At 38.6% G+C, this 18,687-nt stretch overlaps 2 protein-coding genes across 3 annotated transcripts in view; one reads left to right on the top strand and one right to left on the bottom strand.

The window, feature by feature from the left end:
- Positions 1-14,573, top strand: part of kcnq1.1 (potassium voltage-gated channel, KQT-like subfamily, member 1.1) — a 33,718-nt gene extending 19,145 nt beyond the window's left edge. Inside the window, exons 7-18 of one of the 2 annotated variants that reach the window (XM_018683367.2) lie at positions 1,481-1,591; positions 2,257-2,352; positions 2,550-2,663; positions 3,789-3,927; positions 6,646-6,669; positions 6,963-7,019; positions 8,462-8,591; positions 11,034-11,109; positions 12,072-12,166; positions 12,327-12,373; positions 12,485-12,546; positions 13,770-14,573. In XM_018683367.2, the coding sequence (XP_018538883.1) occupies positions 1,481-1,591; positions 2,257-2,352; positions 2,550-2,663; positions 3,789-3,927; positions 6,646-6,669; positions 6,963-7,019; positions 8,462-8,591; positions 11,034-11,109; positions 12,072-12,166; positions 12,327-12,373; positions 12,485-12,546; positions 13,770-13,982 (1,164 nt within the window). In that variant the 3' untranslated portion in view covers positions 13,983-14,573. The remainder of the gene's footprint in view (positions 1-1,480; positions 1,592-2,256; positions 2,353-2,549; positions 2,664-3,788; positions 3,928-6,645; positions 6,670-6,962; positions 7,020-8,461; positions 8,592-11,033; positions 11,110-12,071; positions 12,167-12,326; positions 12,374-12,484; positions 12,547-13,769) is intronic. The other variant, XM_018683368.2, reaches the window with a different exon arrangement.
- A 2,563-nt stretch (positions 14,574-17,136) lies between these two features.
- Positions 17,137-18,665, bottom strand: cdkn1ca (cyclin-dependent kinase inhibitor 1Ca). The gene is made up of 2 exons (XM_018683361.2): positions 17,910-18,665; positions 17,137-17,796 (listed from the first exon to the last, which is right to left on the bottom strand). The coding sequence occupies exons 1-2, from the start codon at positions 18,610-18,612 to the stop codon at positions 17,696-17,698; spliced, it is 804 nt and encodes a 267-aa protein (XP_018538877.1). The 5' UTR covers positions 18,613-18,665; the 3' UTR covers positions 17,137-17,695.
- Between the last annotated feature and the right edge of the window lie 22 nt (positions 18,666-18,687).

The following is an 18,687-nucleotide window of genomic DNA, read 5'->3' on the forward strand; positions in this document are numbered from 1 at the left end:
ATGTTTCAAAGACAGTTTAGTTGACCAGTCTTCTACGTATTGTTTCAGTAACATTCCCATGCCAAAAGTAAGATTTTGCAGAAACTGACTTGTTGTAGACAATATTTTTGGCAAGTGAAAGGTCAAATATAGACAGTGTTTTATCTCTACTACTGTTGTTACAGTAGGAGTTGTGTCAGAACCCTTTGGGCACATCAAGTGGGCCGCTAATACAAGAAACAAAACAAGTAGAGTAGAGAATACGGGATGAAAATTTATTTTCAGTACAATAAGTCACCGCCCACTCTGCTTCTCAGAAACTTCAGGGACTCTGATATTAAAAAATGTACACGCACGTGCACACACACACACACAGCAGAGTCATAACACCTTCTCTCCTATAAATGAAGGTTTATTTACAATATTTACGCATTATATACCAAGAGTTTTATCAGCTTTGACTCCACTCTCACACACTTACAGTCTGTATTGGGTACTGTCAGTGCACAAAGATGTAAACGAGAGTCAGTGCAGAAAAAAAGGTCGGAGTTGTGGTTGGAGGGTCAGGGAAAATGCAGGCCTAATGCACTACAGTGAGGACTCAAAGCAGACCACAGCTGTCTCTTTTGTCTTTTGGATCAAGTCCAAGTCAACTCACAATTTTTTCTTACATGTCTAGCATGCTGACCAGTACAATGACACAGCATTTGAAAGCTGTGTTAGTGTTTTTACTGAGTTAAAATATCCTCTTTTATTAGCCACGCTGCCAACATGGCTCTAGGGATTGCAGCGTCTGTTGTCAGTCCATCACTTTGGTCTAGATGGAAATGTGATGGATTACCATGCAATTTTTCACAGACATTCATTGTCCTTATCCTGACTTTGGTGATCCCCTGATTTTTCCTCCATCCACAACTCTCTCACAGTGAATTGTAATAACTTTGATAATCTCTTTTAATCTAGTACCATCATTTATTTCTCTGGTACTTTTGTTTATGACTAAATACCTGCAAAACAAATGAACCTCCTATCGACCTCAGTTATACTTCGTGTCGAGTGCTAATTAAGAAATATTAGCATGCTAACATATCAAACTAAGGTGATAAACATGTTAAACATTATACCTGCTAAACATCATGTTAGTTATCATATAGCTCAAAGCACCATTGTGCATCACAGAGCCACCATCATGGCTGTAGGCAGAGTTTCAAGCCATTGGAACTCAAGCGTCACATCCTAATTGTTAACTTAAATATGACTCAAGTAAGTCTCAAGTGTATAGTTCTGCGATTGATCAGTAAATGATTAAAAATGTCATGGATAGTTTTTGTTGTAGATTTCTTTTTTTCACTTGTAACAGTTCTTAACCAAATGCTGACAGGTGCTGGAGCATCTCTAATAGCAGTGTGAGTTTTTACAGAATACAACTGCCAGAATTAAGCTTCTTGTATTAATTCCCGTGTTTTTTTTTTTGTTTGTTTGTTTTTTATTTTCACCAAAGGTGACAGTGACGACCATTGGCTATGGGGACAAAGTGCCACAAACCTGGATCGGAAAGACCATCGCTTCCTGTTTCTCAGTCTTTGCCATTTCCTTCTTTGCCCTGCCTGCAGTAAGTGGAAGAAAAAATCGCTGAACCACAGTATATTGCAGGCTGAGGTCTTACATCTGCTCTACAGTGCTGTATGTTGTATTCAAATCATCAGTCCCTCTCTGATGTCTCCTGTACAGTGAGGGCCGTCCCCTCACAACATCCCAGGTTCTGCCACAGACAGTTTGAGGCTCTTCAAGGTTGAGATATGCAGTAAAGATTAACAGTAACAGTGAATTGCTTTTAAACATAGTTTCAGTCAAGTGGTGTGCATAAAAAAAAATTAGGATTAGACAAGTAGAGTTTGTTTTGGTTATTGATTATTCAATTATTTTTTGGTTCAGTATTCATAGTGTAGTGTATAAAATGTCAGAAATAGTTAGGGCTCAAATGATTCTCAATTTGTAGTGTTGTGAAATGTAGAAAAGCAAGGAAGCTGTGTAACAAATGGACAAATAATATATCTTTAATTAAGCTAAAACTTAAGTGATTAACATTTTAATCTATTACTATCTGATTAAACAAAATGAATAATAGACTTAAATGTTTCAGCATTAAATAGCACATAATTCCATAATTGTTTTGCTTTTAAACTTTGTGTGTATTTCTGTCTTTCGCTGCTGCCTGGAAGTGTGTCGTTCAAACTGAATTAATGAGCAGTAACTCTGCTGTGCTCTTATTCACAGGGAATCTTGGGCTCAGGCTTCGCCCTGAAGGTGCAGCAGAAGCAAAGACAGAAACACTTCAACAGACAGATCCCTGCAGCTGCCTGTCTCATTCAGGTATTTGACCAAAAAATAAAATAAAATACTGAAACAGAACCACAATACAGCGGGGGTACTGAAATGTCTCAGAGCCCCAGTCTTATTATTGAGACCATCCTTTCATGTAACCCTCACATTCTTTCTTGCATGGCGGACATAATGGCATGAAATTTGTCCTATCCAACCAATTTATTGCTATTTTCATGCCCCTCCAGACAGCATGGAGATGTTGTGCGGTGGAGAACTTTCAGTCGGCCACATTCAAGATGTTTTTGAGAAAGCGATCCCACATTCCAGCCTCCTTGTCCACCCCCAAGCCCAAGAAGTCGGTTAGTAATCATTCTATAGATTTAACTGTAACTGCCTCTTACATTAAGTTTCCAGTTTATTAGGTACACCGAGGCGAAGGTAATACAGTCTAAAGCAACAGCACTGCAATTTTGTAAATCCTACAACCATGAAGGTTGTAAAGTCAAAAACCATAGAGACTAACACTAGGAAAAATACTGGAAAGTGATGAACACACAAGGAAGAACAACAGGGAACAGGCTAACCAGGGGAGTATATATACATGGGGTTTGCTAATGGCAAAACCAGGGGCAGGTGAGTAATTAGAAGCAGGTGTGGATGGTTGAGGGAGCAGGAGACACGCAAGGGAAAGAAACTGAAACTACTCGTGAGTACTTCAAAATAAAACAAGAAACACACCATGCAATGATTAACGGGATGTTACACTAACCCCATTGAAGTCAGATTCAATTTAAAATAACAGAAACACCTTTGACCTCTCTTAGTCTAACACAGGTTGCATTTGTTTTGGCTAGATGTACTTTTATGGATTCAAGCTAAGCTAACCATTAGCAAAGGCCAGCTGTAGCACAATTTTAGAGAGTAATAAATCAAAGTCAACCATCCAGTGTCATACAGACTCAAGGGAGTCTCCATTAAATTGTTTAATACTGTTAACAATTTGTCACAGTTTATGGATGTGTTGATTTGAAGGATCAAAAACGAACCAAATTTTATCAGCATCACCATGGTAGTTATCAGTGTGAGGGGAAAATAAAAAAGACAATTAGACAAGAGCCAGCAGCAGTTTAATATTGATACTGATCATTCAACATTACTGCTTTGGTTATGAGACCATGACCACACAATTTATAAACTCTAAAATGCCAAAAGTTTTCCCTCCAAACTATTTAGGGCTTCATGAAGTTGTCAAATGTGTACATGTACAGTAAGTGTGAACATGTGTAATACATCAATATGAAATTATAATTTTACTGCCCTGACACTGTCATTTCTGTGCTGCTGCATTTAGTTAATGTATTCATTGTCAACAAAAATAGTGAAAGTGTTTTCTTTGAGTGGTAAAAAATGCCTAACACTTACACCTAACATGTTCCTCCATGGGAACGCTTTGTTGAGCTGATATTTTTGCATTTCTTGGGCAGGTAAAGATAAAGAGGAAGTTGAAGAGCACTGACAAGGACAACGGTCTGACTTCTCCCACAATTCCCAGTATCACCTTCGACTATGCATTTGACAGCGGGAAGGAGCTGAGTTCAGATGTTTACAGCACTGTGGGCACAGGTACTAAAAAACAAGACAAACTGTACGGTATACTTATCCAACCCACTCTCACAGCAGTTGGTGAAATGCTGATAAAATTTAAAGTATTGATTCGTATACATGGACACAAATTTTCAATTTTTTCATGGCACTCAGCACAACTTTCAAATTGCAAATTTACTTTTTGAAAGAACAAGCACTACATTCATTAATGGCAGTGGAGGTGCAAGAGGTGTGGATGGTGGGAGTACAAAGCACATGACTATCACACCAGAGACCAGGGTTCATATTCAGGCAGCAAAAGCTCTTTGGTTAAGATCAATGAAGGATGGTGGTTCTGGTTTGTAATACTGCATTATGTAATCACACCACATTATGTAATAACTCAACAAAATGTTGGTCTTATTGCATGATGTGGTGTTATATGGTAAATAAACACAGTGTGTCTGAAATCACTGTGAACTATTTCTTTATTAAACCATATAATGATCTTTCACTAACTTTAACCAAGTGCTGTGTGGGCCTAAACATAAGCATAAATGTAAAAATACTGCAGTCCCTAAAAGTCAATGTTTAACTAATATGTAAAAAATTTTGTGAGCATCTCGCAAACTGCTGTGACACTGGGTTATAAATAGAGATACAGTGGTTTAAAAGTCATGCTGAGTGTAAAAAAAAAAAGGAAATTTTGTGTCCATGTAATAGATTATATTTTGTGACCATTTCACAAACTGATGAGAGATTGGGTTGGCTTATCCCTGATGCAGTAGGTCAGGTTCCAGTTATCTTGAGTCAGTGGTAAAAACTTATTAAAACTTACTTTTAAACTTAAAGAACTTATTTAAGAGTACATTTCTTCACTGTTGCATGGAATACTCATACATTTTGCCAGAATTTTTCTTCCAAAATCTATGTGTGGTAGATGTTTAAACCACTTAATTAATGTCTGATGCACATAAGCATGGAAAAGAAGTGAGTAATATTGCACTGGATGCAAACCACACATTCAGGGATGATTCAGTAAAAATTAAATGTTTAATTTGAACCTCAGTTGTAAGGCTGTAGCCACAGGAGTGGGACAGGAGAAAGTCCAGACATTAAAGATGGATGAGCACATTGCAGCAACAAAACGTGAGGTTGCATTGATGAGGATGGACTCCAGCAGTGCACTGCTGAATTTACAAAACCCCTCACAACATGCATTATGGTACTGCTGGCTCAATGATGGAGAGCTACGAGGGTTGCAAAGAGGCAATTTAAATTGTATACTGTATCCCTCCAACTTTCATTATGCCAATGTCTTCGCCTAGAGTAGAGACTAACGGGAACATATTCATCTTTATCTAGTTTTTATCCACGTAAGCAGCGTGGCTTTAGGGATGGAAATGTTGGCAAGTCCATCAGACGGTCAGTGCACCACTTTGGTCTGGACTATGAAATTTTGTACAGACATAGACCCCAGTGGAAGAATCCCAGTGATTTGATTAATCCTGTGGCTTTTCATCTGGATGATCCTCAGCCAGTGACCCTGAAAGTCCTTCTCACAAACTCAGAATAAAAGTAACTGAGTTGTTTACAGTCAAAACTAAACTGGAAAGTACTGCCAAAACAACAAATACTCACCAACACTCAATATCTTCTTCAAAACTGCATCATTCATGTTTTCCCTGTAATTTCATTTTCTATTTTCTCCCCAGTATTGTATCCCTTAATGTTTTCTCCCCATGTAGTATTTTACATTTCTTTGTAAACCCTTCATTTTGTAAAGATTTATATGAACATGAATCATCATCATTGCTAATATCAAGGCTGCATGGAGAGGGCATTAATGGATGTTCTATTATATTATTAGATACTGGACAGGACAGTCTGTTTACTTTCAAAAGGAGACAAATAAATACTTTTTAGCATGCCCATAATACGTAAACATCTAATTGGATCATAGTCTTTGTTGTGCTTAGTTATATAACATTTTTCATTTTACACCAGCTGGTAACCTGAATAGCTGCCTGGCTGCGTGACTGCAGTGCAGTGGTTTTGCTTTGCACTCATTCCTCAGTACAACAGTACAATTTAATTTGCCCGGTTGTACAGATGCATTCGTGTCTGTTCGCTTCATGTTCAGTGAAAATCTGTGTCTTTGATTTGAAGCTGAATAGATTCTACAGGTCTCACTGCACAGCTAACATACAGCATACTGCTTTTAACTGTGAATCATTTCACTAAATTGCTACGTTGCCATCTGGTGTGTGGTTGTATTGACTGGACACACACATTGATGGAGGTTCAAGTGCTCAGCCACCTCCAGCTACCATCAGCTAACATTATTATCCTGAAATGATTTTAAGAAAACATAACCCCAGTCTTCCCAGTTCAGTAATTTAAGACCTAATTTAAGGTTGTTGATTTCATATTGTTGGGATTCTGGCTGGTAGTTAATTAACAAATTACTACATTTCATAATATAGATAAAGGAAATATGGACATATAATACAGATACAGGAGATAGTAATCACATGCAGGTTTTCAGCAGTGATGGAAATCAACTAATTCACTCTGTTGCAAGTTTATCACTGATTTTCATTATGTTCAGAAACTGGTTATATGAATGTCTCTTAGGTTTCTGCCCTTTTTTAATCTGTGTCTCAGTCTGCTTTGTTCAACCAATTTAACCGCATATTTCCTTGCTTGTGTCTGTTTTTCTCTCTTGTTGTTTTGTCTGTGTACATGGTTTAGCAGGATCCCACACTCTGGGAGGATGTGGTGAGCTGCTGTTAGTGTCCATGTCCTGCACATGTCCTTAGTACACTCACTGTTCTTTCTTACTCTCTATTTTAACAATCTCCTGTACAGTCACTTCTCACCATCTCAGTAACTAAAACGGCATGATTTGTACCAGGGCATGGTAATGTTATGAGGTGTTATGTTGTTTTCTTTATCATATAACTAATGAAGGCACCATAGTTTTTTTTTACTAACATCATCCTTGCTGTCATTTATGCCCAGTGTCAGTCCTAATGTTATCATATTTGTGTATCTCTTCATGTGTGCCTCAGATCGCCAGCAGTCCTGGACGTCTTTATCCTCCCTTCAGTTTAGCTCACCACCTCCAGGTAACGCCATGTGTTGATATGTTGATATGTTTTTATGTTGTATTTTCCTTCAAGACGATGACTTACAATTTGTATTGTGTATCAAAAGCATGTGAAGTCAAATTATGTTTTTTTTTTTTTCTTCAGTTTAAACTTATTTTTTAAACAAGTCATTCACAGATTGATATGTGTGGCGGAGTGTAACACAAACCCACCAAGTGGCTGAAGCAGTTCTCTGTACTCTGTGATTGAGAAATATCAGTCAGCCTGTCAGAACTTGTCATGACTGTGGCATCTGACATCTGTCCTGGTTGACAGCATCAATTAAGTTCATTCTATTTTAAAGTCCATTTAAAGCAGATGCATTTCACACCATGTTTTTCATTTCACACATCAAAATCAAGCATAAGACCAGTTTTATCGCACTTTCTGTAGCTGCTGCAGTTTCAGAACAGTCCAAATAATTAATAGGTTTTCACAGTCTTCCACAACAACTCTGCCTTCTTTGCTGGAACTCTCACTGCTTGAGATGGTGACAACACACACAGTTGCAGTTATGGATTCCACATGTTGATTCTCTGTCCACTGGACATAAAATACCCTATTTTGTATAGAATCTATGGCCCAGCCTTGTATGTTAGTTTTGCCTTTTCTTAAAAAGAAAGATGTGTTCTTGTCACACAGTAAGGTTTCTCACAGGTACAAAGTAACACTTTTGTTCATTTTCATACGACAGTTTACTTCAGGCATCCACAGAAAGCGACAATGCAGCCTAGCAGCAGAAAAAAAACAAAAAACAAGTAGTCAAAAAGCCTCTCCTTTTCATGGCAAAAACAAAGTGCAGGCGGCCACAGCATTAACATGTGACATTTGACAACTTCATCATATAAACCATTTGTCTCACCTGTTTGACTAAATGAAGCTCTGTTTTACCCCGTCATCAGTACAGGCCAGATAACTGTGGCTGTAAACTCAGATATTTTTTCCCATCTGAAAATGACAGTTTGTCATAAGCCAAAACAGAGCTATGTATAGACAGGGTCACTGGTCACACAAGGTCATAGTGTTCCCACAATGAAAAGGCCTTCCCCAAATCATTAGGGATTTTGAGAAGCCGCTTTAGCATTTTTTTTTTGTATTTATTTCATCCATTTACTGTGGTTGTGACTATTATTACTATTAGTAAGCAAAGCTAGGCTCATTTCTCTTTCTTCTCCTGTTGGGCTTAGAAGGATACACACAAGATGGTACAGCAAGAGATCAAAAGAGAGCACTACTACTGTAAATCACCATACCTGAACCTGAGCTTAGCCCAAAGCTGTATGCAACAAACCAGCTTGAAACAGAGGCAGCTAAATTTAATCAGCAGCATCACTGAATGTTCGGGATGCATACATATATTGATAAGCAAAGTCTTGTGTGTGTGTCTGTGTTTCTCTCTCTCTGTGTGTGTGTATGTGCAGTGAAAAGAAACCCTGGACTTTTGGATGTCCACACCCCCGACCCCCTTCGGAGAAACTGTAGCTTTGCAGACGACCTGGAGCTGGAGTCAGAGCGAGACAGTGAACTGACTCCTGCCACCTCAGTGTCACAGTGAGTTTGTTGCTACTCTGCCACTGCATTGATTTTGTGTTTCTGTCTATGTGCACTTTAATGAGTATGTTAGGGAACGTTTGCATGTATTTTTTGCTATTTGTAATTAACCTTTGTTATATGCCAAACCCCAGAGCGCTCCTGTCTGCTGTGTAATGATTCTCTATTAGGGAAAAGAACTTGTGCTCACTGGGGCACTTGCACAGCAAGAGACTGAGATTGATATGAGGAGATGAGTGTTAAGTAACTGCAGTGTAATGTATGTGCACAGTAAGTGAAACAAATGGAGCGACAGTTTTGACCCATGGGACTTCCTTTCTAAACGGTGGGGTAATGATGCAGAGTGGGAATTGCATGCAGCAGCGTTGTTGGCAAAGATCACTCTGTGCTCTGCTGACTCCAAAATATGTAACCAGCTGTTCTCATAGAGCAATGCCACATCAAATCCCATGCTAAATTGAGCCATTATGAGATACCACTGCTGGTTTTATCCATGACGAGAGAACACAGAATTTAAAAAGCTTGAAAAATGTGGCTCTTGTAACCGCGTTTGTCAAATTTCTGTGAATTCCAATTTGTCCATATTGTCTACGGCAGCGGAGAAAGCTGAGTTAAGTCCTTGCTATAAATCTAAGGTGAAGCATATATGCTCTTTCATATATGCTGCACCTTTGATTCTATAGATTCTTGATGTGGAATAGTTCACAGAAGTCATATTTCTGCTGCTTCCTTGGTATTGACATCATAGCGCAGTATGTTTTGGTAAATTGAAGATGATTGAGGTATTGAGAGTTTTTACAAAAGTGCCACACTTTTGTCACAAACAAAAATTATACTTCAAGTAACACAACAGACATGGCCTCCAGAGTGAAGTTAAAAGACATTGTAGCAGTTTGATAGGTGGGAAGTAAAGGTGTCCAGCTTCTTTGAAACATTTTTCATGCTTCTCAATTTGTATTGTTGTGTTAATAAACTACCTCATAAAGCATTTAGACCATGAGCAAGAAAAAACAAACTTGCTGTTGCATTTATTCACTAGAGGGGCAATAAGCCAAGGCAAAATACCTGTCATAATGGATTTCATTTGAAATCCAATTCAGTAACAATGGCAACTACTGGCAATTGCTAAAAGAAATTTCATGAATAAGATCAAAAATTAGGTTTGATAATGAAAATATTAAAGGAATAGTGCAACATTTTGGGAAAAATGCTTACTTGCATTCTTGATCAATAATCATCAATTAGATGAGAAGATCAATAATACTGCATAAACTGGACATGATGGCATCCTTGAATCTTATTGTCAGCACGAGGTTGCCAATCAACAAGCAACAACAACAAGTCTCCAGGAGGAAATAGTTCAGCATGTCAAATGCAAAACACTTTCTTAAACAGTTTTTTGGTACAGATTTAACAAATTAAATTTTAAGCATCAATTTATGAAATTTAGAAGTACAGGTAGGTGGATAGTACCAGCCTAGCTTTTTCCTCTCTTTTCAGTCTTCAGTGTTCAAAAGCTAATTGTCTTGTAGCTCCAGCTCCATATTAGATGGGCTCTCTCAAACACGTCTCTGCAGCCAAACTTACTTACTTTCCCAAAATGTTGAATGAATCCTTTAAGGACTGTAACTTTAAAATCAACATTTGGACATCCTTGTTTATGTGAGGGGGGAAAACAAGAAACACTTTTACTATTAAGAGAATTCAGCATTTATCATTAGACTTTAAAGAAATTGTGTCCCACTATTTGCCACACTATTTCTAGTTTCGTTTTCACTTTTGTGGTGGAAAATGGACTTCTATAATAGCACATTGACATTGCATGATGTAGTACTAATTTGACAGAATGTTCTGAAAGCTGCATTTGAGAATCAGTCCATTGAATAGCCTGTGAAAAGTCCATTATGAGACACACACAGACCTTGTTCCTCAACACTCTTTCAGCTAACTAGATCTGACAAAGAACTTACTGCTCTCCCCCTCACATACTCATTTGCTGCTTTGCCAGGGTAATGACCCCCAGTGAGTAATAGAGCCTTAACAATTCCCACAACATAACAGAAGCTAAGTGTACGACCCGTCAATTGTGCTTTTTATCAATGACTTTCAGAGTAACGCACAGATCCCAAAAAATGCTCTTCCTTTGTTCTTACTGTAACTCACCTTGATTGCATTCAAAGGAAGACAAGTCACGAAGGGGAGGCTTTTGATGCAGAATGAAAAATAATCATGAAACTTTCCTGCACTGAATATTTTCCCTAAAGTGATAGCATTTGAAGGCCATGTCAACCATCTTTTCATCATTTCACAACTGTGGTACCTGTATCACACAAGAAAAATAAAGCAGGGGTCTAAAGCTATGGTTTTGTTTGACAGTTCTTTTTTTTAAATATAAAAAGCAATTTTAACAATAACTTTCACCACACTCTCACATTTACACAGACTGACAGAATCACACCGAAAAGCTATTCGGGTGATCCAGAGAATGCGCTATTTTGTGGCCAAGAGAAATTTTCAGGTAAGAATGACTCTATTTTATAGCAAATAACAGCACTTAAAATTAATTAACCCCTGTGTATTGGACATTAATTCATTCATTCACTTGCAGTTTTTCAGTGTTTTTGTAGTCTAACTAACAAGCAATGAAATATGACAGAAAGTACATGGTATTTAGTTGTTATTGGGTATCTACCCTTTGACTTCACAGTACCTACAAGCAAACAACAAGCTCAGGCACAGACATTTGAGAGTGATGATAATAAACTTTGCCTTACCTACAGGTGGATGGGGGTTGGGCTGGTGATGATAGCAACAGCAGCTGCAGTGTTGTGTAAAAGCAAGTGTTGGAAGTAGTTTTACAGCAGAGTTGGCAAATGAGAGGCTCAGCAGCGGCATGACAGAACAAAAAAGTGGACAGAGCTTTGATAGCTCAAATCATCTGTCTTACTGCAAATGTTTTGCTGCAACAATGTTTTGTTCCTTAATGTTTGGTGTTAACCTCATTACTCTTGTAACACACACCAAGCTCAGCAGCAGAGACAGGGGAGTGACAAGACCACAACAAACATTACATTTCCAGGACTTTTGGCCTTAGTCTCCTATAATGACATTAGCATCCATGCATTATCTATACCGCTTATCCGTTAAGGTTTACGGGGGGGCTGGATCTTATCCCAGTTGACATTGGGGTGCGAGAGGCGGGGTACACCCAGTACAGATCGCGAGTCCATCACAGGGCCAACATATACAGACAAACAACTTTTTGAGTTACCAGTTAACCTAAGCTGCATGTCTTTCGACTGTGGGAGGAAGCCAGAGTACCTGGAGAGAACTCATGCAGGCACAGGGAGAGCATGCAAACTCCACACAGAAAAGCCCCGGGCTGTCCAGACATTAACATTCTGGGACAAAAACAACATGCAAATATATGAGGCAGAGAAGAAACATTTTATTTTGATACAACATTTTTTTATGTTGTAGCAAGCTCGTAAGCCATATGATGTGCGAGATGTGATTGAGCAGTATTCCCAGGGTCACCTCAACCTCATGGTGCGAATCAAGGAATTGCAGAGAAGGTAAACAGTTTAACTAACATGAGCTTCATATGAATTAAATAAATTTCCCTGGGTAATTTGCATGGGCAAATGTTGTATGATGTTTTTTATCAAGCATGACATAAAAGAGGAAAGAGAGCATGTGCAAATGTATAATTGAGTCTCCCATTTTTTCTCTCAGATTGGACCAGTCTTTAGGGAAGATAACTTTGTTCCAGACGGGCTCAGGTAATGAATCACTCCACTGCTCTCTCAAAATATGTTAGAGTTACTTTGGAACAAACCACTGTCCTAATCCTCCTGTCTTATAATTTATTGAACTATTGCCTCACTCTAAAGACAGAGCCAGGGACAAAGGCAACAACTCTATTGGATCCAGACTCAACAGGATGGAGGATAAGGTGGGATTTGTGTCATTTCAGTGGAAATTAGAGCAATATTCCCTTGTTTTTGTACAGTTTCAGATCATTTATTTTGTTTGTGAAGGAGCAGCCAAAAATGTACACAACCATGTTTCTCTTGCATTTATTGTTTTATGAAGGTTTTATGAAAACAAAAGAGAGAGAGAGAGAGAGAGAGAGAGAGAGAGAGAGAGAGAGAGCTCTTAACAAAGAAGCATTCTCTGAAAAGCATATTAACAATACAGTGGTAGTTTCACAAAATGAACTCAAAATGAAAATAGTTTTTTGCAACAAATGATCCTGTTGCATCATTCATTATTATTATTATTATTATTATTATTGTCTTCAGATCCTGGCCTTGTCATTGTAGAGTCAAATACAAAACTTTAACAGCTTGTGCCAGTTCTGCAGCATAAAAAGAGAAACCTTGAGATTGTTTTTCTCTCATTTCTATTTGAGACATGTCAAAACACAGAAAAACTAAAATCTGTTTTAAAAAAACAAAAAAAAACAAAAACAAAAAACAGGGCTAATTCTTTTCTCAAGTGTGCATTAGGTTCCTGCCTCGCTACCATGTTTATAATTATCAAACAAAATGTATTTCATGTTAAAAAGAACACACACACATTTTGTGAAGTGATATTGCGGAAGCCTTGGAAAGCAAATGAGAAATAAAAAAGTTCTGGGATACATTTTCTTATCTATGCTTTTATTCTTATTTAGAATGGGGCAGTGGTGTACTTCAGCCTCTTCTGGTGGAAATGAGCATTGCAACAACATAAACTAGAAAAATCCTAACAAAAGAAATCATCTTTTTTGAGTCTTGTTTTCCAGTGGTTTTCACAGATGAAAAAAAGAAGTAACTTAGAAAATGGTGGTCCCCAAAACTTTTCTTTCAGTTGTTCCTAAGACATGAAGACAGAAGAGAAAACAATTTAGATCACCAGATTTATTTTTACTCACTTACCACTCAAGGTTTTTTTTCATCTAATCATAATAGACCAAATCATTTGGCACAGGTTAAAGAACAATACTATAGTGCATGTTGTCACACACAGAGTAATTCAATTATATGAAGGATATAATTCTCTTGTGTTTGAACTCACAAATGAACATACTTGATTTAGTTTTAATCTTCATTAGTGGTGTATCTAAAGTGACACCAGGATGTCGTTGAGAATGCTTTGATTCATCAAATGTATCAACAACATCAACTTTCATAGATAACACACATGGACCGGACACTGAACCGCATCGCAGAGTCCCTCGCCTCTCTGCTGGACCAGAGGGATGCTGGTGGGAGAGAAGATGGCGGCGAAGGTGGAGGCAGGCTGAGGCCACAGCTCAGACAGACCTGTAATATCCTCCACAGCCAGGACAGCCTGCCAAGCTATGACCAGCTGTCTCCATCACCTCCGTCCTTCTCCCCTTCTTAACCCTCCCCTCAACACCACCACCAGTCAGGATGAGAGCTGCTGAAACCTGAAGTCAAATAGCCTCAAAGTGCTTCTCTTTTTAGGCTATCTATCTATCTATCTATCTATCTATCTATCTATCTATCTATCTATCTATCTATCTATCTATCTATCTATGCAGCAAATATTGATAGGCATGTCTAGCGGCAGATGCTTTGCTGAATTTTGGTATTATGATATTTATGTGAAATATCTCATCAGAGCATGGGGGATGTATGGGACATGTGTGAAGGAGAAACAACAATTCAACACTGCAAAGAAATGATTTCCCTGTTGGATTGTTGTGTAGTAGTTGTCGGTTTTGAATATTATACTTGAAATGTATTCAGGTTAATGCCAAAGACACTGCTACTGTGATTCAGTATCCTGTATTCTTTTGAAATAATAAATTTGATTACATTCATCTTAGGGGAGAAGCCTTATATTTCAGTACTCCACTTGAAAACTTACAGTTTAATCAAATGCTGTATTCACTGTTTTAATTTTATTTCACTTTTTTGTAAATGTTTAGAAATATTCTTCTGTAGCAATAAAAGATTGTGGTAATTATTACCAAGTGTTTGTGTATTGTTTCCGGTGCCTTTGGGGAATCTCTGACGAAAACAAATGGGCTAAATATTTCAGTTTCAGTGAGATTTTTTTTACTCTTGCCAGAGGTGGCTTGAGAGAAAGCAAGAAGTTATGTTCTTGCATTAAAAGGTGAATGTTTTACTGTTGTTTCTCCTTGGTCATCAATGAAATAGATGCTTCCCTTTCAAGGCGCCATTCAAGTTACAGTCTTCTTAATAATCACGTATCAGCTCTGTTGGCAGCAGATTTTTCCTTCATTGTCGTGAGGTGGGGGTGGCTGTCGTGTCCCCACTGACTCATGGAAATGGCCAAAACCATGGCTAATACCGTGTTCTTTACACAAGTAACCTTTAGGCAGCAGATGGTGACCTTTTCCCCGCTGGCCATCCATGGGGTGTCCAGGCATTCCTTCACACAAGTGGCCATGTGGAGAAAAGGCCCAAATGACCATCTGCCTCTGGTGCCCACAACAATGGGCCCCACCCTCCTTAAGTGTGCTGAGGGTGGCTGGCCTTTGTGCTGACTGTGAGGTGGGTGAGGGGAGAGTTTCATTACAGGGAGGGTGTGGAGGTTTTAAAAGTTTTTTTCTCTCTCCTGGTAATTAGTGCTATTTTGGGTACTGGGACAGGAAATCAATAATCAGTACAGCAGTCATAAGGAGGAGGAGCAGGAGGAGCAGTCCATCCAAAAAAGAACAAAGCTAAATAGAATTAATGCTTTGGTTAAATAGTTATAGTAAAGAAAGAAAAGAATATTTGTATCAAAGGCGACAATTTACTAAAATGCTGTTTTTTGAAGCACCATGGTAGAATGCACAAAGCTATAGATAAAATTAAATGCATTCAGATTTTTGGGTTTCACTTTAATCCTTCAAACTTGTATAGTTCTGATTTGATATTCTAGATGGCTAAAGTATCAGATTAAGGACACTTAGCTAAGTTTTGGACTTAAAAGCCATAATGTCAACCATCCCTGCAGTTTTCTTGTTTTGCGTTTTCTAATTTGGACAATTTGACTAAAGCCAGTGGCCAGAGGAAGTCATAATCATGTAAATTAATAGTCTACAGTATCTATTCCTGAGTAAATGTACAGCACTGGTCTTATTTTAGTGTGTTTTGTGCAGTACATTTCAGTACATTCAGCAGGAACTGACACTGCAGTGTTCTTAGTGAATGCTTCATTCACTGATGATGTACTGAGCAGATTGTTGTGTACATCATAAGGAGAATTTAATTAGGTACCCATGGGACCCTATGGGCCCATGGGATAGTTTGATTATTGATTTCTTGACTGGTAATCAAGAAATAAGTCCCCTGGAACAGAAATTAACATCATCTGTTCCTCATTCAGAAATAACACACTTAACATTGGTTGTCCTTGGCACTGAGGCATTGAAAGATGTAAATGTGACGTTTGCTCTTTCTTTTACACTTGTGTGTAAATATGAAACACAGTCCCCTCGCAACAAGCAAACACGAGCCAAAGTGAGAATAAACTGGGCACATGTCAGTGACAATAGCTGCTTTGACTATGAAAAGGGACAAAGAGAAAAGAGAAAAGTTGAGGAAGGACCTGGGGGGGCCAAAGAGCTCCAAAGGCTGATTTGCAGGTGAAATAGATGGCACACTCTGCTTTGTGGCCATTGTCCTGCACTCCAGCCAGATGGCCTCTCAAAATGCTTTTGAGCTGAAACCCCCCTACACTGTGGGAGTGCATACGCCTCTGTGGGATTTGGTCTCACTAATGGGCTAATTTGGCAGTTACAGCTCATATTAACGGATATAATTTTAAGCCTGACAGAACAGTCCTTATGATTGTGATTATGAAACATCTCATAATACGTCCCAGAAAATGCAATTACTCTAAAACATTTTTCTTCTCTCGATAGCCAAACTTAGGACTGGAATTGATTTTTCTATGACTTCAGAGGGACACTTATTATTAACTGCCACAAAGTCAGCATAAAACCAAATAAGTATTTTCTCATAAGACTGCAGTCATAATGAAAAAACAATCACTTGAAAAGATGATCAGTATTTGGTAGCTTTTAGATGAAGTGTTAGTCACTCGCATAATTAGGACAGTTTTTTTTAATACCTGTGAAGCTGCAGTAAAAACTCTGAATATTTTAATAAAAAAACTGTTGCAGTTTCAACATATGAAGACAAGGCTGACAGGATGTTTGACAAAGTGGGATTAGAAAGCTTAGACTCCGTTCAGTGCAAGATTTTTGCTTCAGGCACATTGTCACAATGGAACAGAGACATGTCGCACATAAACATGCATTATTTTCTATATTACAAATACGTGTTTTGGCATCCTGAACTATCTACAATATGTGCTGGAGGGCCTAGTTTCTGTGGAGGCTTTAGACAACTAAGCTGTGGACTATGGATTTGTGAGGCAGTGACTGAAGAAGTGGTGTGGCTCTCTGAAATGTTTTGTCACATGCTATTTAAGACTGAACCAAATTAAGATGTGTAAGAGTGTTCCGCATATTGAAAAGGTTTGGAGGAAGCAAGTAACAAGTCAATTTGGATTATGGATGATCATGTTTTTGTCTGCATATGAAAAGTTTCTGTGTACTATATGTAAAAGTAAAGATTCCCCAAGCAGACTGCTGAAAATGCAGTAACAATAACAGTTTATTAAAATTGCAATATTTGTAGGCATTTACAATCTTTGTGATCTGCATCTCATTTAATTTAGGACAAAATAGTGCTTTTTCAAAATATACTTAACAGAAGCAGCTCAGAACATCACATTAATCCATCAAGAAGGTTGACAACAAGATGAAATACATAGAAACACACAGTCATTTAAATGTTTTTGATCACAACACAATAATGCTGAAAAAACCCATCTTGATAAGTTAACAAACACATTTGTGACATTATTGGTGAAGAAAATGAAAAGTCATTAAATTAAAAATAGTCCATAAATAAAATAAATAACACAAAATTGTATAATTTCATGCCAGGCACAAATACTAAAACTGAAAATAAAATAAAATGAAATGAAATAAATCCCTTTGGTGCAGTGAATAGGCCTTGGACCAGTCCATGAAAATGTATAAATAGTTTCTTGTCAGTAGAAGAAGTTTTTTATCTTATTGTTTTGCACAGAGCTGCCTCACTGGAACTTGTGTTTAAAGGATTCAGGATGCTCTTGGTTTCTGTCGTCCTCCTCCTTTTTGTGAAAAAATCTGCCAAGACAACAAGAAGAGAGATGATGTTTAACATTCTCACGCTGTAATTGGTTTTAAATAAATAAAACAACACTAACAAACTCATTATGAATCTGTACTCTGATCCTCACCTGTGATTCGTGCGTTGTTTCCGGGCTTGGCTGCCGGTTTGGTGAGTTTCCTCTTCCTCCGGACGGGCGTCACTTCAGCGGGACATTTGTGAGTGTTGGAGATGCGGGAACAGTTTTCCTGGTCGGTCTCTGCGCCGCCCTCACGGTCGCTCAGTCTGTCGTCTTCCTCCTCGGTATTTGAGGAGCAGACAGCGTCCTGCAGCGGTGCGGAATCCTGATAGAGAGCAGCAGCGCGGTCTGTGGGTATTTCCTCCCACTCAAACCTGCCGGGCAGCGGCGTGTCAGTCTGGAAGTTAAAGTTCCAGCGGCGGCTGTCCTCCTCAGCGATCTCCTTCAGCCTCAGCTTCAGGTCCCTGCGCAGCTGCTCGTGGTCCACCGGGCCAAACAGACTCCTGCAAACCGAATCTCTACGTCTGATGGAGTCCATCCTTCTAAAGGTTCTGGTGGTATAAGTCTTAGTGTAGTTTTTGGGGGGTGGGGTGGGGGGTGCTGTGGTTGCTGTCTGCCTCTGGTCTGATCTGGTCATCACTGGGCTGCAGGAGTATTTAAAGGCCGCAGGGCGCACGATGTTTTGTTTGTACACAATGAGCAGAGGCTGTTGATTGGCTGCTGTCTGAGTAAGAGGATAAGGATATAAGGGGTAAGGGGGAGGCGCGAAATTCACTCCTTGTTGGATGACGCCATCAATATCAACTGGTTCCATTTGGGACACTTTGTGCAATATTATGATAAAGTCTACTCTCACAAGTATTGATCAGTTTGTAATTAATCATAATAA

Source organism: Lates calcarifer, linkage group LG2 (assembly GCF_001640805.2).
Source record: "Lates calcarifer isolate ASB-BC8 linkage group LG2, TLL_Latcal_v3, whole genome shotgun sequence".
Taxonomy (NCBI): domain Eukaryota; kingdom Metazoa; phylum Chordata; class Actinopteri; family Centropomidae; genus Lates; species Lates calcarifer.

What these genes read in the sequence shown, in the direction of transcription:
- cdkn1ca (XM_018683361.2), bottom strand. Translation starts at nt 18,612, where the DNA reads ATGGAACCAGTTGATATTGATGGCGTCATCCAACAAGGAGTGAATTTC. An exon ending in AAACAACGCACGAATCACAG is followed by an intron (nt 17,797 to 17,909) that starts GTGAGGATCAGA and finishes TTGTCTTGGCAG; the next exon opens with ATTTTTTCACAAAAAGGAGG.